This window comes from Crinia signifera, chromosome 3 (genome assembly GCF_055691185.1).
Source record: "Crinia signifera chromosome 3, ASM5569118v1, whole genome shotgun sequence".
Classification (NCBI taxonomy): domain Eukaryota; kingdom Metazoa; phylum Chordata; class Amphibia; order Anura; family Myobatrachidae; genus Crinia; species Crinia signifera.
In genome coordinates, this window is record NC_139219.1 from 98305201 (window position 1) to 98331554 (window position 26354).

General features: G+C 45.3%; 1 protein-coding gene across 3 annotated transcripts in view; it reads right to left on the reverse strand.

Annotated features, from left to right (window-relative positions):
* The window catches only part of SIPA1L2 (signal induced proliferation associated 1 like 2), a 348073-nt gene that overhangs the window by 131597 nt on the left and 190122 nt on the right, over window positions 1-26354 (reverse strand). For all 3 annotated transcript variants that reach the window (XM_083176266.1, XM_083176268.1, XM_083176267.1), the window contains exons 8-10: window positions 16773-16930; window positions 12590-13166; window positions 8309-8583 (exon numbers count right to left, since the gene is read on the reverse strand). In XM_083176266.1, the coding sequence (XP_083032392.1) occupies window positions 8309-8583; window positions 12590-13166; window positions 16773-16930 (1010 nt within the window). The remainder of the gene's footprint in view (window positions 1-8308; window positions 8584-12589; window positions 13167-16772; window positions 16931-26354) is intronic.

A 26354-nucleotide genomic window follows, 5' to 3' on the forward strand; every position in this document is an offset into this window, starting at 1 on the left:
ACGAGCATCTAAACCACTATGACCCATAGTAAGCTGTGATGTTGATTTGAACTTAAAAGGAATGTCTTTGATGCCATGTTTCATTTGTGGGAGAAACATCAGAGATTGGGTAGTGAGATCTGACATCATGGGAATGCATTTAGCCCACAGTGAACAGGACAATTTTCTACCTTTGCAAAAGGAATGCTATCGCTGACTTCATTGTACTACCTGTAGGTCCTTGCGGACAGGTAAAAGAAATTCTCACCCACATGAAGGAAGGGCATTCAAGATTAGACATAGGGTGACCTGTGTACACCAAATTTATTATATATCTGATAACCTATCCCTGCGGGTTGGGTTATATAGAAAAGATGGACCTTACCTTAAGGGAACGCATTGCAGTACATAAATCCTCTATTAGGGCTGCTCTAAATTTGGTTCAAAGTGATTTTTGATCATGAACCTAACTTCTTACATAGGAGATAGTTCACTACGATTATTACACAGGGAAGCCAAGTGGATCCATAAATTGGGGGCATTGGAACCCAGGGACCTCAATGAGACTTTTGGTATACATTGCTTTTTTTATAGACTATTCTACCATATTGGTATTGCTTATTTAATGTATTGTATAGGCTTCTGTTCATTTGTAATATGGGGTCATCCTCTAGTAGTTTGATTGTCTTGATTGATAGCATTAATACTATGAGGTATTCCTAGTCGCATCAGTTGATGATTTGTAGTAATGTCTTAGCTTTTTTGTACACATTGAAAATGTAACTTATGTACTTATTGAGTGCTATTGTTGAGTATGGACCTGTTTTAGTCCATTTCTAGCTCCGTCAGGTACCCAGGTTTTGATAAGTGAGTTTTTCTTTTTGGAAACTATGACAATGGGAGCGGGAAGGTAACGTCATCGGTAAGCATCTCCGGACCAGACCCGGATGCCGGAGCAGCCACATGAGGTGTGGGGAATACTTCATATGTGATATGCATTTTCTGAGTGCCGCCTACATGAAATATATATATATATATCTTTACCCAATAGTGGTATGGCGCCAAATTAAATTATAAATGTCCAAATACACTATTTCAAGATCCACATCCAGTGAAGTGAGCCGGAGTTGTTATTTCCAATATTTCTTTTATTCAGCTTCACAGGGTTGTTATGATAAAAACGCTTGTAGAGAAACCAACGCGTTTCGTCTCATAGAGACTTCATCAGGGAAATACAACGGTCTTTTAATCAATGACTGTGAAATAAATGGACCATTTTCTTCTTTATAAAATGTCTCCTGGACTTTTTTACCGGGATACGGTGATCTTAGACCCTTATTAGGAATATACCATTAACAATTTAATTGATTAGTAGTGTGCCAGTCTTATGTGGCCTATAATGTGACAGGTCTTAATATTTCTGTCGACCTCTTCTGTTGATGTTATAAAAAGTTTTTTATTTGAACCTAAAAAGCGGATGACATTCCTTCATCCAGTGGTAAAAAAATATAGATCTCCAGTGGGACTTCTAGTTGCTCCAGAGAGGCCAGCAGAACACTGGATGAAGGATTAAAAGACCGTTGTATTCCCCTGATGAAGTCTCTATGAGACGAAACGCGTTGGAATTCTCTACAAGCGTTTTTATCATAACAACCCTGTGAAGCTGAATAAAAGAAATATTGGAAATAACAACTCCGGCTCACTTCACTGTATTTTGGAATATTTTACTATTTCAATGATGTATTTTGAAGTATCTTGCATTTATGCTGTAGAAACACATCAACCACATGAAATACACACAAATATATTTAATGTGTATTCAAAACATGAAACAAAGTTTGTGTACAAGCTCAGGCACTGACTTTGAATGCCAAGCAATCATTGCCTTGCACATATTTAGTGCTAGTTACATATGGGTGTGGTATATTTCTCCAACAGTCGGGATTCCGACAGTCGTTACTCAGACGTCGGAATCCCGACTGCACAGCGTGGGGAGTGCAATGAACGCAATGAAGCAAATGATGCACTGCGGGCACGGTGGCGAGCTGCGCTCACCAACTATTTTATTCTCCCTCTATGGGGGTCGTGGACCCCCACAAGGGAGCAGTTGGGATTCCGACCTCGGAGGAATGACTGTCGGAATCACGACTGTGGGGGAGCCGTTCGGCACCCGTTACATATCATGTCCCCAGTAGTGCTGTTACAAATGTTCAAGGTTTTAGCAAAAAAATAAAAAAAAATTCACTTTCTAGAATGTATGGTTTTTGGAATAATTCAGATAACGGATATTCGGATAAGGGATATTCAACCTGTATTGCATTTCCAACATCAAAAATACATCTCATGGAAGCAGATATGAGGAGAAAAATGGTAGAAATCCATCACATAAAAGCATAGGAGTACTTATACAGTCAAAATACAGCAATGCATTTCCACCCACAGCTGTTTAGGTGTGTACAACACACCTTCTTCATGGGTAAGTGACTAGTGTTGCCAAAACCCCTAATACCCGGTGCAGCGATCAAAGATAGGCACTCACTGTTATGATATCCGGGAGTCCTCGCCAACCCTAACTCCGTTGTCATCGAATGGGATTGATGGCTGCGTGCTAGTGCTAGGCTTCGCCTATAATAGCCGCGTTCGACAGAGCCCGTTAGTCAGGCTCCGCCCCCGATGCCACCAGGTCTTGAGAGTTGACAACGCTGCCACCAATGTCAAAGATGAACAAGGGGATGACTAACTAACCCAAGAAGGCGAGGTCACCCTTGCTCTGTAGCAAACTGGGTAAACGTAACAATACGTAGAGATGTAACACAAACCTATACCAAACAGGTGTAACAATACACAGAGGTGTTTCATAAAAATCAAGATACAAGTAAGGGGCAGTCTGGGGATAAACCCCACTTATCTGTGCTCCGAGGAGACAACGGCAGCGGGAACCAGGGTACGGACAGCTTGGACAACGCACGGACACCAGGAGGACAAGAGACAGAACGGAGGACACGGCTGGGAATGAACGACAGGACACAGGACGACTGGACACAGGAACCAGGAGCAGTGGGTAAGCGGGAACCAGGAACACTTGAGACCCTGAGGTGCAAAAGCTATAACCGGCGTCTGTCCTGGGCAGACGCCGGCTCTTTATTCAAAATCCCCGCTGACGCTGACGTGCGCCGCACTGCCGGGCGCATGACCTCAGCGCGCCGGCACGCCGACGGAGACGCTCGGGGACGTTGCCCGGCAACGCCCCGATGCCTGCTGACGATGCCGTGGGGACGGAAGCCAGGGGCGTTGCTGTGCGACGCCGCTAACGTCTCCCCCGGCACTCGTCTACACTGTCTGTCCCGGCGGGTCCGGGACAGAAGTGTAACAGTACCCCCCCCTTGAGGAGGGGTCACCGAACCCTTAGAACCCGGTTTCCAGGGAAATTTTCTAAAGAACTCCGCTCTTAGTCGGGGCGCATGCAAAAACTTTTCTGGGACCCAAGATCTTTCCTCATCTCCAAACCCCTTCCAGTGGACAAGAAACTTGAGCTGACCCCTGACTACCTTGGAATCCAAGATATGTTCCACCACATACTCCTTATGCCCTCGAACCAAGACAGGTCTTTGAGTACGTGTAGAGCTGGATGGAAGGGTTCCGATGACGGGTTTGAGCAGGGAACAATGAAAGACATTATTGATGCGCAGAGACCTGGGAAGCTGAAGTCTGAATGCCACAGGGTTAATTTGTCCGATAATCGGAAATGGACCGATAAACCTGGGACCCAACTTGGGACATTGTTGTCGAAGTCTAATATGACGTGTGGATAACCATACTCTCTGACCCACTTTAAAGAGACACGGTCTCCTGTGCCTATCAAAGAAAATCTTAGACCGGGCTGAGGATTGTCTAAGGGCTATGTGTACATTCTTCCAGGCCTTTCTAAAAAACGAGACAGTGGACGAGGATCTTGACGGATCAACCGGGGGCATGAATGAACTACATTTGGGGTGCAAACCTGAGTTGCAGAAAAAAGGAGAGCTCTTGATGGCTGAATGATAAGAGTTATTGTATGCGAACTCTGCTAATGGAATAAGCTCAGCCCAATTGTCCTGGCACTTTGAAACGAAACAGCGGAGGTATTGTTCCAAAGCCTGGTTGACCCTCTCGGTCTGTCCATTCGACTGCGGGTGATAGCCAGAGGAGAGACTGACCTGAATCCCTAAGGCTGCACAAAACTGTCTCCAAAACCTGGCCACGAACTGGGAACCTCTATCCGAGACAATATCGACCGGGAGTCCGTGAAGCCTAAAGATGTTGGTGATGAATAAATTTGCTAGGATTTTTGCAGTAGGAAGCCCATGTAATGGAGTAAAGTGAGCCATTTTGGAAAATCTATCCACAGTAACCCAGATGGTGGTGAACTTGCTAGACGGAGGCAGGTCAACTATAAAGTCCATAGAAATATGGGACCATGGTTTCTTGGGAATGGACAAGGGGAACAGCGGCCCAATAGGAGACTGTCGAGACGATTTGTGTCGCGCACAGACCAGACATGAGGCCACAAATTTGTCGACATCTTGCCTCATAGAGGGCCACCAAACAGTCCTGGCTAACTGTTCAAAAGTTTTGGCAATACCTGGATGCCCGGAGCTTTTTGCCGAGTGAAAGTCCCTGAGAACCGCCTGCCGTAATTTCTGGGGAATAAATAAACGGTCCTGTGGGGTCTGTTGAGGAGCCGACGCTTGGGCAGCAATGACTAAGGTGGCTAAATCTTGGGTCAGGCCCGCCATGATTACTGAGCAAGGGACAATGGGAGATGCTTTCACCTCAGACCCCTGGAAAGTCTGAAAACTGCGGGAGAGGGCATCCGCCTTCACGTTCTTAGATCCCGGCCTAAAGGTGATGATAAACCGGAATCTGGTGAAGAACAGTGCCCACCGAGCCTGTCGTGGGTTGAGGCGTTTGGCGGACTCAATATAAGAGAGATTCTTGTGATCGGTGATCACGGTGATGGTATGCTGAGCTCCCTCAAGCCAGTGACGCCACTCCTCAAACGCCCGAATCTGGTCAAATAATACGGAGATGAGGGGTAATGGGTAGGAATTTTTTACCGTAATTTTGTTAAGGGCTCTGTAATCAATACAGGGCCGTAAAGACCCATCTTTCTTCTCAACAAAGAAAAACCCCGCCCCCACCGGTGATTTAGAGGGCCGAATGAACCCCTTTTCAAGGCTTTCTTTAATGTAGAGGTCCACGGCTTGGGACTCAGGTGCGGATAACGCATATAAACGACCCTTAGGAAGTCTGGCATTAGACACTAAATCAATGGCACAATCAAAGGGGCGATGAGGAGGCAAGGTGTTGGCTTCTTTTTTAGAAAAAACATCTGAAAAATCACGGTACTGAGGAGGGAGAGCTTGAAAATCGGGGTGCATCACACGGAGAGGGAGAGTGAGACAAACATCCGAACAGGACCCTCCCCACCGAGTGATCTCACCAGTTTCCCAATTAAATTCAGGGTTGTGTTTTCTCAACCAGGGCAGCCCCAGGACTATAGGAGTGAGAGGACAGTGAAAAATAAGAAAGGTGATATCTTCGGAGTGAAGAGCCCCCACCGACAGCCGAAGGGAGGGAGTCCTAAAAGATATACCGCCTTTAGACAGTGGACAGCCATCCAACCCACAAACAGAAACGGGATTTTCCAGGGGTATGGGCATAAGGCCCAATTGTTGCACCAGGCCTTCATCTATAAAGTTACCGGCCGCCCCACAATCCACAAAGGCAGATCCGTTCCAAGAACGGTCGGTAACAGAGACTGATACCTGAATTAATACAGAATCTGAGGGAGAAAAGCTCGACAGGCCCAAGTGAACCCCCCAAGTATCACTTAGGCCCTGTCTTTTCCCGCCTTCAGCGGACAAGCAACAGCAAGATGACCGGGACCCCCACAATACAAACAGAGGCCCTTGAGACGTCGGCGGTTTTTTTCGGATGAAGATAGTCGAGTGGCCCCCAACTGCATAGGCTCGTCTCCGGGTACCTCGGTAGACTCGTCTACAGATGAGGAAGGCAACACTCCAGACCGTCTTTCTCTCTGCCGCTCCCGAAATCTCCTATCCACTTTAATGGCTAACTGCATGATCACATCAATGTCTTTGGGAGTGGGGTACTGTACTAATGCATCCTTAAGGGATTCGGATAACCCAATCCGAAACTGACTACGAAGCGCTGGGTCGTTCCAGCCAGAATCAATAGCCCAACGTCTGAACTTAGTACAGTATGCCTCAGCTGTGTCCTGCCCCTGACGCAGGGCCCTAAGATTTGACTCGGCCGAGGCCGCCCGGTCCGGGTCATCATATAATAACCCCATTGCTGAGAAGAATGCATCCACAGAAGAGAGAGCCTCAGCACCATCTGGAAGGCCGAAGGCCCAAGACTGAGGATCTCCCTGCAGGAGTGAAATAACCATTCCAACCCGTTGAGCCTCAGAACCAGAAGATCCTGGGCGCAATTTGAAATAAAGCCTGCATGATTGTTTAAAATTAAAAAACAAAGACCGGTCACCTGAAAAACGGTCAGGGAGATTTAACCTGGGCTCCAGACTCCCACCGGAGGAGGAGCTAGACTGAGACCGTTGCTCGTGTGAGTTTACCCGTAGGGTGAGCTCTTGCAATTTCTGCGTCAGTGTGTGCATCTGTCCTGCAAGAGAGTGGGCAGCAGCCTGCTGTGACGGATCCATGATTGGGTTTCCCCACGACTACCGAACCTCTGAGCTGTAGGGGCAACAACAGTCTCAGAGTATGGTCTGGCCGGTTATAATGTTATGATATCCGGGAGTCCTCGCCAACCCTAACTCCGTTGTCATCGAATGGGATTGATGGCTGCGTGCTAGTGCTAGGCTTCGCCTATAATAGCCGCGTTCGACAGAGCCCGTTAGTCAGGCTCCGCCCCCGATGCCACCAGGTCTTGAGAGTTGACAACGCTGCCACCAATGTCAAAGATGAACAAGGGGATGACTAACTAGCCCAAGAAGGCGAGGTCACCCTTGCTCTGTAGCAAACTGGGTAAACGTAACAATACGTAGAGATGTAACACAAACCTATACCAAACAGGTGTAACAATACACAGAGGTGTTTCATAAAAATCAAGATACAAGTAAGGGGCAGTCTGGGGATAAACCCCACTTATCTGTGCTCCGAGGAGACAACGGCAGCGGGAACCAGGGTACGGACAGCTTGGACAACGCACGGACACCAGGAGGACAAGAGACAGAACGGAGGACATGGCTGGGAATGAACGACAGGACACAGGACGACTGGACACAGGAACCAGGAGCAGTGGGTAAGCGAGAACCAGGAACACTTGAGACCCTGAGGTGCAAAAGCTATAACCGGCGTCTGTCCTGGGCAGACGCCGGCTCTTTATTCAAAATCCCCGCTGACGCTGACGTGCGCCGCACTGCCGGGCGCATGACCTCAGCGCGCCGGCACGCCGACGGAGACGCTCGGGGACGTTGCCCGGCAATGCCCCGATGCCTGCTGACGATGCCGTGGGGACGGAAGCCAGGGGCGTTGCTGTGCGACGCCGCTAACGTCTCCCCCGGCACTCGTCTACACTGTCTGTCCCGGCGGGTCCGGGACAGAAGTGTAACACTCACCTGAATCAAATAATAATCAGCAATTCAGCATTGTGTTGTGCCGGACAGGAAGTCAGAATCCGGTATTCAGGCAACTTGGCGGAAGTGACACAATCACAATTGTCAGAGTGTGCATCACATCCAAATGGCGGAAGTGTTGCATCGTTAACTGGTGGAAGTGATGCAGTGCTGTCTGGGTAATATCCCCAAAGTGTCTCTTCAACACATTGCCATAGTAACATGCCAGTGTCTCACTAAGACAGCCAGAAGTGACACATCGTACCCACGGCAACTGGACATTGCTATAAACCAAAAAATTGTCTATATTATAAACCTTGAGTGTCCGATCAACTGCAACAGGTATATTTATTTATTTGCAGTTTCTTATCTAGCGCAGCAGATTCCGTTGCGCTTTACAATGGTAGACAGTGATAGAACAAACTGGGTAACAAGAGACAGACATGGAGGTAGGAGGGCTTTACTGCAAGCTTACAATCTATAGGATATAGGAGAACAGATAAACAAAACAAAAATACCACACAATATTTTTTCAAATGAGGATGTTGCTGGCTGTTTTCTATCTATTTATCTATCTATCTATCTATCTATCTATCTATCTATCTATCTATCTAGAGGGAGAAAAGAGAGAGATACTGCAGTACTGTAGTAGTAATTTAGAATTAGTAGTTTTACAACCTGGAGACATACCTTCTAGGGGAACCATCTTCATGTGGCTGTATGATCACTGCTTTTACTGTGATTGAAGTACGAAGGAGGTCAATCATTTGTTCATGAGTCAATGTTGCCACTGCCACTTTACAAATCTCAACTAAACGACTTCCTTGCCTTAAACCGGCCTTCCATGCCAAGCCAAAGGCTTCCACATCAGCAACAATTCCTTCAAAGTTCACATGAAAGCCAAGCTGACCCAGATTGTTTCGTCTTAAGATAATTTCTTTGGTTTCACATCCTTTAGTCACAATCTAGTCATAAAAATAAAAGACAATCTATTAATAGGCGCATGCTGAGGGTAGCGGTTGTACAGGTGTCTTTCCAAAAATGTCAACATTCTCATTGGGTTTTTTATTTCACTATAATGGTTTCCAGAATAAAAGTGCCGGTGTACTGGAGCTGTATCATAAAATTCTCAGCAGAAGTGGATTGGTGGAAGTTACATTTTCCTTCTCTACTCCGGAGTAACAAGCAGGTTAATGGGCATCCCCATAAAATTGCTCGGTATTCCCCTGGGAACGCAGGTGGGTCGATGCCTGCTCGGGGCAGGTAGCTGACATCACAAAAAGTCAGCGCCCACCCACTCTTCGGCGGACTCCGCTGGAAATAAAAGTCAGTTTAGACTGACTTTTATTTCCGATGGGGAGACTAATCATTTGATGGTCGATGACCATTAAATGATTTTTCTCCCTTTTGGCTGCATGCAAGGGAATCTGTTCACATGGTTCCAGATGGATTCAGGGGAGTGTTAACTGGCTCCCTAAGCAGCAAATGACTGCTGCTTAGTGAGTGAACCTGAATCAGGCCCAGTGACTGATGGTCCATCTGAAGACAGGAGGCCTAAGATGCTGTTTCTAGTATAATGTAGCAAGACTATTAATGACATAAAGAAGCTATAGAATTTTAATAGATCCGATTCAACAGTACATTGAAATCCTTCTATGTGTCTATATAACTCTCACAATCCCTATTTGTTCAGGAGAGTCCTGCTTTTAAGGCAATATCCCACTGTCTTGTGGTGGGGGGAGGAGCTGGCAGGCCCCCTCTCACCCGCTGCTCTGCTTCTGCGTGCAGTGTCATCGCAGAAGGAATGGTGACATGCCACATGCATGATGAAAACAGGAGGCATGACTTGCAAGTATGGCAATTCCAGTGAGGCCGGGCCCAATTGTTGGTGTGCAATTGTATTCCTATCTAAAGTAATAAAAATGTTGTGACAGATTTCTTGATTTTGACACTTTAGCATAAGCATATCTTTCATTTATAGTATGCAGTGGCAGATGGACCATTTATGGTTACTGGGAAGTTTCCCAGGAGGCCTGCCGACCATCAGGTCAAAAGTAGCACATGGCTCCACTTACTTCTGAATGTAGCCAGTGCTGGAAGTGTGCCATGTCTGGCTTCAAACCGCTCATCTCCCCACCCCTCACACAAGCTGCGTAGCTGTCTTGGCCAGTAGCGCACGCAGAACCCTCCCAGGAGTCTAAGGGCCCTAGACTGAAAGCTGAGGGTCCCCTCTTTCCATTGGCACAAGAATTTTAAGAATCGGCCCTTGGAAACCGGAGATATCTGACTTCAAAACAGTGGTCCCCATCCAAGCCTGTTAATTGCTCTTCCCAGTCAGATATTTCAGGTTCTGTCTGACTTAGAGTTTTTCTGAGGGTATATTCCAAAAGCTGGGACTCTACCCCTTTGAAGAACACTAGTAGCTTGTCTCTACTTTTCCCAGAACCAGAGATATCAGCCTTCCAGCTGATGGTTACTGCTCCAGCTCCACACACCTGGTATGTAGTTTTATAAACTCGTTGGCAGATTGCTCTGCCTCCTGAACTCTGATCCCCTAGTCCCAGTACCGTTTGGTAGGTGGGATTTTCTAGTTTTTAATTCCATTAAAAGCTAAGAAATCTATTTCCGGGAACTGGAGATATCTGCAGTCAAGCAAGCTGTCCTCCCACCAGAAAATTATGAATAATAAGCCCAATCCACTATACACCCCTCTTCTGTGCGTTTTAAACATCCTCTACCACCCTGGAAGTTATGTATCAGGACCCCTTCATTCAGCCCAATGCCCCCTTCTGCCACCATCTGTGCAGTAAAGGGGTAATCGGTGGAAATTACTGATCCAGGCCCTACATGCTGAGCGGTTGATATAATTCCCCCTACCACCCGCGGGACATCAAAGCTTCCGCTCATAGCACCCCCCACCCCTACCGCTGGAGGATAGGTAGGGGCCCCAATACATTGCTATGCCCAGGGGTCTACACTGCTGTTATGTATATATATATATATATGTTTATTATTATTATTATTATTTATATACATTTGGTCTATCTATAATACTTTAACTGACTCGGCATATACTGGGTCACCTAAGTGTCCATCTTCGTGCTTTGCTCCGCCCCTCTCTGGAAACCCCCTTCTGAAAATCCTGCGTTTGCCCCTGGTCTTGGCCGTCACCCCCTATCCATCTAGGTGGTTGTGCTGTTCCTCCATCCGTGTATCAGAGTTTGTGTGTCATCATCAGTGTGTTGCAGTTAGTGTCTGTGTGTGTCAATGTCTGTGTGTCACTCTCTCTGTCCCTGCTGTCACTCTCTGTCCCTGCTATCACTCTTCCTGTCTCTCCTGTCACTCCCTATGTCCTTACTGTCATGCTCTCTGTCCCTATGTCCCTGCTGTCTCTCTTCCTTTCCCTATGTCCCTTCTGTCACTCTCTCTGTCCCTGAATTTTGTTACTTTTGGCTCAAACTGTGTGGCATAATGTGAATTTTTGCTCATTGCAAGGGAAATTTGGCTCATTCTGATGCATAATGTGAATTTTGGTTCAGTCCATGTAGCATAGTGTGAATTTTGGATCATCCTGTGTGTCATAATGTGAATTTTGGCTCATTACATGTGGCATAGTGTAAATTTTGGCTCCTTCTGTGTCGCATAATGTGAATCTTGGCAAAATGTGTAATGGGTACTAGTCATAGAGAGTATAAGGGATTCTACTCTTGTGGTGCATAATGTGTATAAGGGGTATATGGTGTGGTGCACTGCACTTAAGGACACGCCCCTTTTGAGTGGCCACACCCGCTTTTCTGGAGTGAAGTCTATTTCTACTATATTACAAAATGCAGCATAGTCCCCACTCCCCCTGCTGGCGTTCAACTCTCACTGGCCAATGCTTTAGCCTTGCCTGTCACCAATGTCTCTAGGTATAGTGAGGTAGTAATCCTCCTATTTGTTATGCTGGCTCTGCCAGTTGTTGATTTGGAGCTGCACACATGAGGACACTTCCAAACAATTTCCAGGGTCACTTTTAGTCCCCATGTATATCCTTAATTTAGCGCATGATGAAATGATATGGACATGATTAAAACCAAAGCTTTAGGAACTTATTTCACATATATTTTTTCCTCCATAAAAACGTATTTGCCTAAAACCTAAGGAATACATATTTTGAATTTATTTTAAGTATATTTTTAAAGATTAACTTCTCCCACGTTTTTTTTTATTACTTCACTGTCTCCATCAAGGCAGAGGCCATTTTTGTCAGATTCCATGTGGTCAGCCAGACCACATGAAATTTGCAGAGAGCCTGTGTCCCCCAGGGTGCCTGCTTCTCTCAATTACCTCTTGGACTGTTGTGCTGTAGTTACACCACTGATTGCTGCTGCTCATCAAACTGGATATGCTAACCCTTTCAGGTGCAACGTCTAGTCACGCTCAGTAGCTCTAGCGCTAGTAGCAGATCCTGCTACCTATCCATATGATTGGTTTAATGGTTGTCATTATTATCAATGCACACTTGTATCAGTCATTTATGGATGCCAAAGATTTGTCTGGAAACATGTACATTTATGATCAACTCTGTGAAGCCCATGTTTAGCTCCGTGAACTTTGCCCACATGAAAATGCCCTGTAACAAACTATCTAGTCCCTCACAACTGGATAATTAAACCCATGAGATCCAACATGTCTGTTGCAGAGCATGCACAGTGCATAATGATGCCCTTAACCCTTAAAACATAAACCATAGGGGGAGAGTTAACAAATCTTGGAGAGAGACAGAACATGTATAAGTTGCTCTATGCAACAATTAGCTTCTGTCATTTGTCTAGCACAGAAGTAAAATGGCACTTTGAAGCTGATTGGCTGGTACTTATTTTTCTCCATTTTATCTCTCTCTAGGATATGATATATAGTATCTCACTCGTAGCCTTAAAAACTGAAAACAAACTTTCACTGAAGGAAAAATGCTGAGGATTTACTCACTTCTAGTCGTTGAACAATCTCTCGGACATCCTCAACACAGTTTTCCACTGAAGAAAGAAGAATGCATTCTCCTCTTTCATAAAACATTTTCATAGTCATTAATCCAGATGTCCAACCAATAACATCTCTACAGGAACAATTAAAAACAACATTTTTGGATTCTTTCTCAACGAGTACCACAAACTCATTGGATATTCCAAGAAGACATTCAATGTCAGCAGCCAATCCGAAGTCTCGTGCTATAACATTCCATACTATGGCTCCAATGCTGTAAAAATGAGCATCTCGTTTTGGTTTCACCTTTTCCTTTTTTTTAGCTCCAAGAGTTATGAAACTCAATTTTACCGAACTGTCAACAGTAGTTGTTGAAACAAAGTTTTCTGCCAAATCCTTCAAATATTCTTGTCTTGTTCTTGTGGCCATAGCTTTAAACTTTTCAGACTTGTGTGCTGCATTTTCAGCATTGATTACTTTGGCAAGAAGAAAATCCCTAAATACAGCAGACTTTGGAAAAGTTGCTCCTTTGGGAATTGGAGGTCCAAAAGGTGGAACATCCTTTGACCTTGAGACAGCAACACTAAAAGAGGAAAAAAGAAGAAAAGATGAAATTCCATATGAGGATATTTGCAGGCGATAAGCACAGGTTTTCCAGTCATTTTTATTCTTATGCTGTTTCATGTAGTTAAAATCGAATATAGATATGTCTGCTTGTTTCCATCATCAATCAAGGAGCACTTCACCATCTAAATACAGGAAAACGCAGCAAAATAGGAATTCACAACTTTTGATATTGTGAATAGCCATATCCAGGGGTTTACTAATAGAAAAACAATAAGAGACATATTACCCCAAAGAATGGTGTGTGTGTGTGTGTGTTAGTATATGGGAGTGTGTGAATGTGTGAGTGAACCCTGGTGTATGTGTGACACCAGATGCCCCCTCCCCAAGCCAGGAGTCAGTCTCTGCCTCCCAGCACCTCTGGGACTCCAGATGCTGACTTCTTTGTGTAAAAATTGAGGTTTTTTTTAAAATTTACTTTCTTTATGCGGTGCAGGGTATTCACCTCTGAAATTCATGTAACCATTTTTTTTATTGGATACCATGGGTATCGGGAGTGTGCATACCCATAGTAAATCACACTACCTTCTGAATCCCTCCCCCTTAGTTAAATAAATAAATGTTCTTATCTTTTTCTCTCTCTCTCTCTCTCTCTCTCTCTCTATCTATATCTATTTAGAGGACCCAGTAAGACATCCTCATGAGATGCCTAGCCAAAGCTTGGGGAGGGTCCATAGTGGCATTCCCATGAGATGCCTAGCCAGAGCTTGGGGAGGGTCCATAGAGGCATTCCCATGAGATGCCTAGCCAGTGCTTGCGGGGGCCCAGTGCAACTTTCCCATGAGATGCCAAGCCAAAGCTTGGGAGCCCAGTGAGGCAGTCCCATGAGTTGGCTAACCAAAGCTTGGGAAGGGCCCAGAGTAAGGCATTCTCATGAGATGCCTAGCCAAAACTTGGTGATGGCTCAGTGAGGCATTCACATGATATGTCAAGCCAAAGCTTGGGGAAGGTCCATAGAGCCATTCCCATGAGATGGCTAGCAAAAGCTTGGGGAGAGCCCAGTGAGGCAGTCCCATGAGTTGGCTAACCAAAGCATGGGAAAGGCCCAGTAAGGCATTCTCATGAGATGCCTAGCCAAAGCTTAGTGATGGCCCAGTGAGGCATTCACATGAGTTGGCTAACCAAAGCTTGGGAAGGTCCCAGTAAGGCATTCTCATGAGATGCCTAGCCAAAGCTTGGTGATGGCCCAGTGATGCATTCCCATAATGCCAAGCTGAAGCTTGGGGAGGGCCAAGTGAGACATTCCCATGAATTGGCTAGCCAAAGCTTGGGAAGGTCCCAGTAAGGCATTCTCATGAGATGCCTAGCCAAAGCTTGGTGATGGCCCAGTGAGGCATTCACATGATATGTCAAGCCAAAGCTTGGGGAGGGTCCATAGAGCCAGTCCCATGAGATGGCTAGCCAAAGCTTGGGAAGGGCTCAGTAAGGCATTCTAATTATATACCTAGCCAAAGCTTGAGGAGGACCCAGTGAGGCATTCTCATGAGATGCCTAGCCAGAGCTTGGGAAGGCCCAGTGAGGCTTTCGCATGAGATGCCAAGCCAAAGCTTTGGGAGAGCCCAGCAAGGCATTCTCATGAGATGGCAAGGCAAAGCTTGGAGAGGGCCCAGAGAGGCATTCCCATGAGATGCCTAGCCAAAGCTTGGGAGGGGCACAGTCAGGCTTTCTAATGAGATGCCTAGCCAAAGTTTGGGAATGGCCCAGTGAGGCATTCCCATGAGATGCCTAGCCAAAGCTCTGGGAGGGCCCAGCGAGGCATTCCCATGAGATGCCAAGGCAAAGCTTGGGGAGGGCCCAGAGAGGCATTCCCATGAGATGGCTAGCCAAAGCTTGGGAAGGACCAAGTAAGGCATTCTAATGAGATGCCTAGCCAAAGCTTGGGAAGGGCACAGTGAGGCATTCTAATGAGATGCCTAGCCAAAGCTTGGGAAGGGCCCAGTGAGGCATTTCCATGAGATAACTAGCCAGAGCTTAGGAAGGGCTTTCCTGTGAGATGCCATAGAGATTACCAAGTTCAAAGTCTCCTCTAACCTTCTAACCATCCTCTCCCCTTGCTTACCTCCCTAAGCACCCACTGTATTCCTGGTCTTGCGCGTGGGATAGGTAATATTTCTAAAAATATCACATGGGATGTCCATGCCTTAAACTTACAGCCTAGATCCTTGAAATCTTTTAGAACACCCCATCTGCCTCTGACTCGGTCATTGGTACCAATGTGTATCAAGTCCCTCCCAGTAACCTGTCTACCCGGTCCACAATAAGCCATACCTGAGCACCCAGAAGACAACAGACTATATGGCTATGGTCAGTCTTCCTGATGATTGAGTCCCCTACCACTACTATTTGTCTAGTTAACTGAGTGTTCTGGTGCCCCTCTAAGCTTGAAGGTCTGGTCCACTGGTTGCTAGGGTAGTCAGTATCCTCAGGCCTCCACAGTACCAAAATATTGGACCTTATTCTGGTTCACATGTGTGAAGCTGCCAACAGCACCCCCCCCCCCCCCATCACTTGCCGAGTTACCCCCTGCACGGCTGTGAATGGATATATAGCATAAACATCCATTCGCAGCCTTGGGTGCAGGAGCAAAATCATTGAATGATTTCTACAGCACTCACAGATTTGGTGTCTTACATTTGCAAGCGCCCTGTGCGAGAAGCTGACAGGCAGCTGACATCCACTGCCCGTCCCTGGCATCCGTGTCATGGGCGCATTTACATAGGAATGCCAATAAAATGCAGGCCGATCCCATGAGCACAATCCCTCGCCGCTGCCCTACGCTCCCTGCTAGGTTTGAACGGGGCGGCGAAAAAGTAGTTTGCCGTGCCCGCTCGCACCAAGTGTCTGTAAATGTGCATAAATGCGCGTGCGCAGATGCTAAACATGTGCAGATATGTGGGGGAGTGATGTAATCAGAATCAGGCCCCTTGTCCACAGTAGCCTCGTCCAGTCTGGCAAATCTACTGGGGTTAGTTAAATTACCACTGGCCTGCCTCTTCCTTCCTCTGATTCCCCTTCTAGCTGTCTCTTCCACCTCACCAATTTCTATCCCCCATGTTCCTCTAGTGCTTTGACTGTAAGCTGAAAGCTTTGCTCCAGCTTGGCAATGTTTATTAGTGTTGCAATATAGGGGGACAGCGTATGTATACATTTGTTTTTAAGGTTTAGTGGTTGATGCATTCTATGCATGCACACACATGCACACACACACACACCAACGCAATGAAAAACTTTGTAAGTAATCAATTTTATTATATAGATTATTCTTATCATTATCGTTTTTCTTTTCATCTTTGCTTTGTAATTTTTGGGAAATCCTTGTTTCTCTTTTTGTGAACCTTTTTCCTTTATTCTATACATTTTGGAAAGAGGATAATATGGTAAAGTTGTTATTGGTCAAACTACAGTAATTGTCTTTAGTTGCCACCAGGATGACATAAATTCCATCTCTATCTCCCTCAAAATTAGCGCTGTTTATGCATTGAGGACAGATCTACCACAATTATTACACATTTCATAATCAGAAACAATGATATTAATCATATGTTCATGTGTGAGTGTTTCTTACCTGTAACATACATTTTCAGTGCATGGACTGTGAACTTTAACAATAATAAAAGCATGTTGAAAATGGGATCGAATAGTTCTTGGAGTAAATGAAAGGGCCCCAGGTTCTTGGAAGACGATTGTTACAATATCATTTCCTATGTGCCTTTTCCTGAGCAGCTGAATAAAAAAAAAAGAATAAAAACCCAATTAGCGGATTCGCATCATATGCACAAGAATTACATTTTCTGCATTAGTTGAAAATATGGATACTAATAATAATAATATTGAAGGAAACTTAAGGGAAATATTTAAAATTCCTGGCATTTACTTGAGTTCCACTATGAGATCCATTATGGATACAATTTGACAAATAACAGGCTTGATTATTCTTTGTAAGTAAAGCAAAAAAGCAAGGTAATGGGCAAAACCATGGTGCACTGAAGGTGGGGCAAATTTAACAGGTTTGGTGGGATGCGTTCAAACTGAAATCTAAATTGCAGTGTTAAAGTAAGTGCAAGCACATACTTTTTGTACTTAGGTTTCATCACATTGCATTGCATGCACAACGGATGCACATGCAATGCAATGCAATGTGATCCGTGCTAGTACAGCACGGAAAGCACGCCCACAAAGCAGCGTGTATGGGCTGCTTACGTGGCTACATGCAATAACAGACAGTTTTTACCCTGCACAGAAAATATACAAATACATTTGCTCCTCTTTCATGCGTCCCTGTCTCAAAGTTATGCCCCTTTCCCACTGCAGCTTAATAACGGTAAATTGACGATTTTCAGCGCAATTTACCGTTTTAAGGCTGCAGTGGGAAAATGCCAGAGTTGAAATACCGTTTAAAGCTAAATGGTATTTCAACCCGTTTTTAAAGCAGTCCTACACGTTAAAATAACGTTTAAAAGGCAGTGGGAATGCCTCTTAAACGTTATTTAGCCTCCAGGCAGTCCCAGTGCCTGATGAGACCTAGTAGTTCTCACTTTGTGCATGTGTAATGAGTGCACGTGCATAATAAAGAGATGCTCATTACATATGCGCATATGTAATGAGTGGCTCATTATTATGCATGTGCGCTCATTACATATGCGCAAAGTAAGAAATACTAGTTCTCATCAGGCACTGGGACTGCCTGTACCCTGCGTGGACCCTGCATGGACCCCCGCTGCCTCCCCACTGCCCTGCATCCCTGTGCAGGTAAGTACAAGGGGAGGGGAGGTGGGGGCACAGGGCAGGTTCGGGGGGTTAGGCACTCTTTACACTGGGGGGGGGGGGAGATTAGGCACTCTTTACACTGGGGGAGGGGGGGTAGGCACTCTACATTTTACACTGTTCACTGCAATGGGAATGGTACTTAAATGGTATTTAAAACGGTAATCTGCTGCAGTGGGAAGGCTAATACCGTTTTAAATACCATTTAAGATTACCAGTACTTTAAACTGGTCTGCAGTGGGAAAGCAGCATTACATTTTTTTTTTTTTTACTAAGTTTGTTTACTTACAAACATAGCCTAATGTTCAAAACAAAAATATTGATAAAATCTTTTGCAGATTTTTTAGGGGGATCACCTACTACCTGTCCTTAACAAGCCTCACTGGGATATCCAATTAGCCCCGATAAGCCGGCAAAGTAAAATCCCCCAAAAAGCAGGGATGCTTTGGGTGAAAACACACGTTTCACTGAACCTGTGTGTTTTTGGGCCAAAACGGGTCTTTTATCTGGTAATCCAATCGGATACCACCAATAAAAAACAATGACAAAACATTGGGAAAAACAATGTAAATGGGCGTTTTAACAGGGATAATGGGAAATGACCCTTTATGTTTTTAAGGTATAAACAGAAAATAAATATTCAATAATCCTAACAAAACAATATACAATTACACATTTGACATCTTTCATTTGCCAATATGCCTGCATACAAGGAGCCTCACAACCAGTGTTCCCTCTAAGCTGTGCGCACGTGCGCGCGCACACAACTTGACGAGTGTGCGCACCAGGGACGTGCAGTCAGGGGAGGCAGGGGAGGCAGTGCTTCACCTGTCATAATTGAGTAACAAAAATACAAATATATTTATAACACATATACTGTGTAATAAATATCTTATATGTATTTTTTTTCTATAAAGTATCAGGTGGGACACTGTTGTGAGGCTGGGAGGCTGCGGGAGCTGTGCCTCCCGCTAACAATTGCAAACAATCAGCAGTAGGGGGCGGGGCTAATCACGGGCAGAAAAGAGGCTGCAAAGCCCATTGAAAAACAATGGGGAAGCGGCACCTAGACATCTGCATCAGTGACAGGGATGTGCCTTCACCCCATATACAAGGCACACCCCTGTCACTGTGACAGATGTGATAGGACAGCGGATCAGGCTGTCACACACTGACAGCCTGTATCCGCTGTCATGGTTGCAGGCAGGGGCGGGTTGAGGAGATCAACTCCCATACATAATACAGCTCCATAGTACCATGTGCTGCTGTGCGGTGTGCCGAAGTTGGAGTCCAGGAGTCTGCCCACAGCAGTGAAGTCACCGCTGGGTCAGACAGACAGGAGTGAGCCAGCAGCAGCAGCACTTGTGCAGAGGTAGGAGAACTCACCCGAGTCCCGACAAATAAAATCCACTCTGCCACCGTCTGCTCGTCCTCTCTCCCTTCACTGGCTTTCCCCCACTGTGTCTGTGTCCACTGTCCTGCTGCCTAGTATCTCATCACCTCAGCTCCGTTCAGACTGATAAACAGCAGTCTGTCTCTGTCCGTGATTTATCCCTGCATCCAGTGCACTAAACAGGACAAGGTCAGCCCCTACCCGGTCCCTTATCTCTACAACCTCAGCTCAGCAGCATTTCTAGGATCGTTCACCCATACAGTATATACTGATTGATGGGGCTGTGATGTGATTAGAGGTCTGTGTGTTTGGGCAGAGGGAATGGGTTCCAGAGGGAGCTGCATTATCTGGAAACTTTTTACTGAATCCTTCATGCAGCCATCACTCACAGATTAGGGGGCCCATTTACTTTGGTCTATTACCCCCATCGGAATATAAAATACAGTGTATATATAGAAGTAATGTATACCATCACTGCTTCTATATAATATATACCCTGTATTTTACATACTTAGGGGATAGATCAAAGCTCACACAATTGGGCGTTGGAGGCGGTAGTGGGGATACTGTTGCTGGAGTTGCTGTATGGGGCTTTAGCGGTGGGACGCAATCCCATTTCAAAAATGGGGCCACAGAGCCTCACCAGTCTCTCCCCTCACCGCACGTCACTGGTGCGCACAGACATTACAACAGAGCGCACAAAGCAGCAGTGGTCCCTTTTTGCAGTTGTTGACTCAATTAATTTGTGTTTCACCCATTAACTACATTGTGTGCTGTGTTTTGAATGTTTAAATGTTTAATATTATTTTAAAGTAAAGTTAACACAAATACTGAATGTCATTTTCCAGTTATATATGTGACGCACAAAAATTTTAATTTCCTTCCAAAGTTGCACAGCCAAAATCTTTTGCCGCACACAGCCTTCGTAAAATTAGAGGGAACATTGCTTACAACTGATATGTGCGGTTTTGTACCGTGCCACATTCTTCCCCCCATTATTGCACTTTTAAAAGCTGGGAACACATCCAATCAGTCCTGTATAAGCAGGAGATGAAGATTGAACACAATAAAGCTCATGCATGTGACTGGTCAAATGTAACTGAAAATCTGACCAACCACATATTGCTGTATGCAACCACAAATAAATAAATAATGAATGTCGACATGCAGGAAAGTCGACATGACTGAATGCCGACGTGGATTAGGTCGACAGGGTGGTTAGGTAGACACAAGCATTAGGTTGACATGGGAAGGTCGACAGTCAAAAGGTCAACATGACTGCCGACCTTCCCCATGTCGACCTAATGACCCTGTCGACCTTTATGGATGTTAACCTAGTGGTGTTTACCTAATCCTTGTAGACCTATTGACTGTATCTAAACCAAACCATGCCTTTTCAGGCATAATATAGACAATCCCAGTCCTTTCTCTTCTCTTTCTGTAAATCTTCAGTAAGAGGCCCTTCTAGGTTAAACACGGTTACACCACAGAAGGGGCAATAGGAGCCGCTCTGTGTTTCCGCTGACTTGTTTGGAAGGATTCGGTATGAAATCCCGATGGTTAAAATCCCGACAGGGTCGAAATCCCGAATGGGTCATAATACAGACAAGGACAAAATCCCAACATTTAAAATCCCGGCAAGGACAAAATCCTGACATTTAAAATACAGACAGGGTCAAAATACCGACATATAGAATGTACAGGTGAAACAACATGACTTTCCGTTGACAGGTCACGAGGTCGACATGGGTTTTTTCACTGTTTTGTGACCCAAATGTCGACACAGTCGACATGGACACAGTTGGAGGTGAACCGCAGCCCCTCGCATAGCTTGCTTCGCTCGTAATGCTTCGGGCACACTATTTTGTTCTCCCACCACGCCCTAGTGGATGGTAGGGCATGAAATACCGCCTGTCGGCACATGTTGGGTCAAAAAACAGTGAAAAAAACCCATGTTGACCTTGTGACCTGTAGATGGAAAGTCATGTGGACTGTTTCACCTGTACATTCTATATGTCGGTATTTTGACCCTGTCGGGATTTTAAATGTCGGGATTTTGTCCTTGTGGGGATTTTAAATGTTGGGATTTTGTCCTTGTCGGGATTTTGTCCTTGTTGGTATTATGACCCATTCGGGATTTCGACCCTGTCGGGATTTTGACCGTCGGGATTTTGACTGCATCCCATTTGGAATGACTGGCTGTACTACCGAAGATATGTGGAGGGAAGGGACAGAGATTTATATTGCATGGCTTTTCTGCTCCTGCAGTATATTAGGTTAGTGGCAGTCTGGACTGGCCATCCAATCATTGGGTGGTGAAAAGATATATAGTTTGTATTTACTGGCTAATAAAACACTGCACAATTATGGGTTAGTTAGAAAAAAATGTTGCTGAACTGATTACTGATGTGACAATTCGCACCTGTGCGATCAGGTCTGAATCAAGACCATTAAGTCATGCGGATTTTATTCAACTAGTAATAATGACTGAGCACCAGATGTAACGGGCAGTTTGTACAATGATGAATTCAAATTCTCAAAAAAGGACAGAAATGTATGACTTCAATCAAGTATGTTGTTGAAATGAGGATCATGGTTATAATGATTTGTTTGATGGGGAAGTTTTATTTCACAACGTAATATGCTGCTCTATATAAGAAACTAAATAAATGATAACTTTTCTATTATTTTTAACGTTTTAACACAAGGTTTTCTTTTCATGGTGCGCCTTTATTTATAAATACACAAAGTTGTCGTCTGTTCTGCAATGCATGCAAATTTCATATAAACCAACATGAAGAGTGACGTTCTATGGAATGCGAGAAAAGCGCATATATTTATCGCACTCCACATCGCCGCACTTCGCACTTTCTGAATTCGCATTTTTTGGTCATAATTCACATATTTAATGGGATGCGCATTAGAGGGTAAAAAGTGCGATTATGTGCGAATTTTCGGCATGAAAATGTGCGATTTTTAGGCATGAAAATGTGCGAATTTGAGCTTATGTGCAATTTTGGGTTTGTATTAAAAAAAAAAAATTGCGTGGGGTCCCCCCTCCTGAGCATAACCAGCCCCGGGCTCATTGAGCTGGACCTGGTTCCAAAAATACGGGGAACAAAAAGTGTAGGGGTCCCCCGTATTTTGAAACCAGCACCGGGCCTTAACAGCCCGCAGTGTCATGCCACAGCCTGGGGACACTTTTTACATAAGGTCCCCCGGCCGTACCATGAGCACCGTGGCTGGTCAGCCTTGGACGGGGTACCTGGAGGAGTGGGGACCCCCCCAATAAAGGGGTCCCCCCCCCCCGGCTCAATGAGCCCGGGGCTGGTTATGCTCAGGAGGGGGGACCCCACGCAATTTTTTTCTAAAAAAACCCCACATTTTTTACCGCAGAACCCTGCACAGATCTCAATGATCTGTGCAGGGTTCTGGCCAACTCGCATATCAGAACCTGGTCTGAAAAAATGGCGATTATTAGACACCTTAAAAGTGCGATTTGCGAAATGCCATGCCATTAAATAAGCGAATTGTATACTTTTCTATTGGAAAACATCTGGATGCGATAAAAGTGTGAATTTTTACCGCACTTTCAGTTCGCATGACTTATCGCAAAAAATATGCGATTTAGGGACCTTTTCGCATCATATTAAATATGCGAATTCAAGGAAAAATGCGATTTAGCCATTTTTTGGAGAAAAATTCGCACAAAAAACAAAATCGCATTCCATAGAATGTCACCCGAAGTGTCTATATATCATATATCACTATTATACTATTATACATGTAATGCAATCTCAGTCCAGGCTTTATATAATGATGTAATTTGCAAAAGAACAAGTAAAAGAGAACATTGCTGTTGTTGCACTTACTCTTTGACAAACGGATACAACAGAGGCAAGACTTTAACATTATGTACTGTTTCTGGAAATGGGTGACAGTCAGCAAATATAGAACTAGGATTCAGTATACAGCATTTGACAAATAACCTTTATTAGCACAGACTGGCATCTTGGTATCCATGGGTGACCGTCCCCAAGGTTGGCTGGCTACATTGTGTTCTTTTAAAATGTGAAACTTGCTCTTTGCTAGTCCCATGAATGTGTGATGTTAAGTGTGACAATGTGCCTGAAAGGGGCAGTTTCATGATAGGCACTGCTGACTTATGGGGCACCTCCTCCCTTCCCCAAATACAAATAGCAATAATAAAAAGGGACAGCAGTGTATGGAGCTTATAACAATAATTTGTAATTGAAATCTCTAAGAAAGTTAGATTTGGATTCCATGGAAATCTGTGTTTAACCTTATGATATTACACTGCTATGATAAAATATTAACAAGACATAATGCAAATACTGGTACACCATCGATAATCCACTACACTCCCCGGTTCCGGTACTGTTCCGGATAATACGTTTTGGTGGATTATTATTAGTATTCCCTGCAGAGCGCAGCCTGTAAAAATTTGCAGTGTTAGTGGTGAGTGATTGAATCCTGCAGCACTGTAAACTGCATAGTAATCTAGTATAAGAACTCCGGCACTGGCAGTGGTGTTTAAACAGTGGCATATCTACAGTACAAGAAGTGCAGAGTTTGCAGTGCATCCAAACCGCACAGTCTGCACCAAGAACAGACACAGGGCAATGTGCCATGCAGCTTCCATTATCTACAGACGGTAGTGGTGGTGGTCAACTTTATAGGAACATTTTAGAAAAGATGGTACCAACATATGCTACAGTATTTACTATCTTCTATGCAAGTGCCCTCTTCCTTAAAACATTGATGGAAAAATGGCGCCAATGGTATAATGCATGGGAGAAGCACAACAGATGGGTTGGGATCATTTGGTCTATTGCATTATGGTCGAAAGTCATTAGGTCGAATCCATTAGGTCGACATGCTAAAAGGTCGACATGACTCTAGGTCGACATGGGAAAAGGTCGACATGATTCTAGGTCGAACGGTCATTAGTTCGACAGGTCATTAGTTCGACAAGGTCATTAGTTCGACATTGTCTATGTCGACATTCACAAGGTCGACATGGGGTTTTTCACTGTTTTTTTACCTGAATGTCAACACAGTCGACATGGACACAGTTTAAAGTGCACTGCATCCCCTCGCATCGCTCGCTGCGCTCGCTATGCGTCGGGCACGGTGCCTCGCTGCGCTCGGCACACTATTTTATTCTCCCACCACGCCCTAGTGGATGGTAGGGCATGAAATACCGCCTGTCGGCACATGTTGGCTCAAAAAACAGTGAAAAACTCCATGTCGACCTTGTGAATGTCGACATAGACAATGTCGAACTAATGACCTTGTCGACCTAATGACCTGTCGAACTAATGACCTTTCGAACTAGAATCATGTAGACATTTTCCCATGTCGACCTAGAGTCATGTCGACCTTTTAGCATGTCGACCTAATGGATTCGACCTAATGACTGTCGACCATAATGCAGTAGACCAAATGACCGCATCCCCAACAGATCCACCTCTTAAAGGCCCTTATTCTGAATCGTGCGGTACGGCCCGCGTGCGGCCGTACCGCCGATGTTTTCAGTCTGCACATGCGCAGAGGTCAATCTGCGCATGTGCAGCCCAATTCGCCGCAGACGTAGTTCGTCCGCCGCAAAGGGGGCGTATAGGGGCGTGAGGGGCTTCATACCCTCATTTCCCTATGCATACGCCCCGCGTTTCATGGGCGTTCCCATGCAAACGCGGGGCGTATGCATGCTAATGAGGGTATGACGCCAGTGATGGGGGCGGGAAGCTGACGTCGCCGGATGTCAGCTCTCAGCCCCCATACAAGCTATCACACGGACGATTGTCCGTGTGGTCTCAGCTTGCGGGACCTGGTGGGGCGTGCGGCCCTGCCTTCGATGGTCGCCGACCATCGAATGCAGGGGGCAGCTCCCACCATGGTGGAGGCGTACGCCCCACCATTTTCTTGCGGATCGCCAGCAGTCCGTGTACGGACGGCCGTGGCGATCCGTATCGTGGGCGGGGATTGGTTTGTGCGGCCGGAGCACCGTGTGCGGCTCCGGCCGCACAGATCTGAATAAGGGCCAAAGTCCCTCTGAGTGGAGTGAGTTCCTGGTGCCAACAGGAACAAAAGGTGCTGCAAAGTGCTAGCTTTCTTCTATCATATGCCACCTCCTCCTACTCAGAGGCAGCATCATTATGGCTTAATTTGGCCTGTTGTCAAATTAGGTCTACTGCCATAAAGACTTTAGTGATGAATGTAAGTGTGTGAGTATTCATGGGAACACTCACAATGGTGATGGGGTAACCTGGGTATGCTGGAGAGGGACAGATGATAAGGGGATATACAATGGGATGAAGGTGCTCTGGTTGTCTTGTACTTCATGTCCATGCATCTGTAAGGGTATACTGGGACTTCTTTCCATATCTGATGCATTAATGATGGCAATGTTGTCTCTTATCAGGAGTCATTTTCCCCATGTATAACCTGTTCCTGCTGCTGTATAATTATTAAACTGGGAACGGAGTTATTTTTGCAGCTGATTTGCTGCTGGGAGCTAGAAAATGTGCTCTATTTACTGAACAGGACTCCATTTGTGTGTGTTTTTGTTGGGCTAATGTTGGAATAGCAATAGGAAATAATGAAATATTCACCCACTATGTCCACCAGTATTGGGGAGGTCCGTGCTGTTTACTCACAATGGTAAATTTGTAATGGACAAATATTGGGAACCCTCCCAATTCTGTAGTTTGTTGCCTGGGCCTTTAAGGCGGTGGCGTTGCTCCAAAGTTGTTTATTTCCGCAGTGAGGTTGATAGAGTCCAGACTTTTAGGGAAGTGGCTTTTCTCCAAACTTATTTGATGCCTGCACCGAGGAGAATAGGGTCCTTGATGGTAAAGGAACAATTGAAATGAAGGTTCCAGCAGAGGATAATGCTCCTGCAGATGTTATGGGATCCTCAAATGGTAAATGGGAAATGCAGGTGAAGAATCTGGAATGAAAACTATG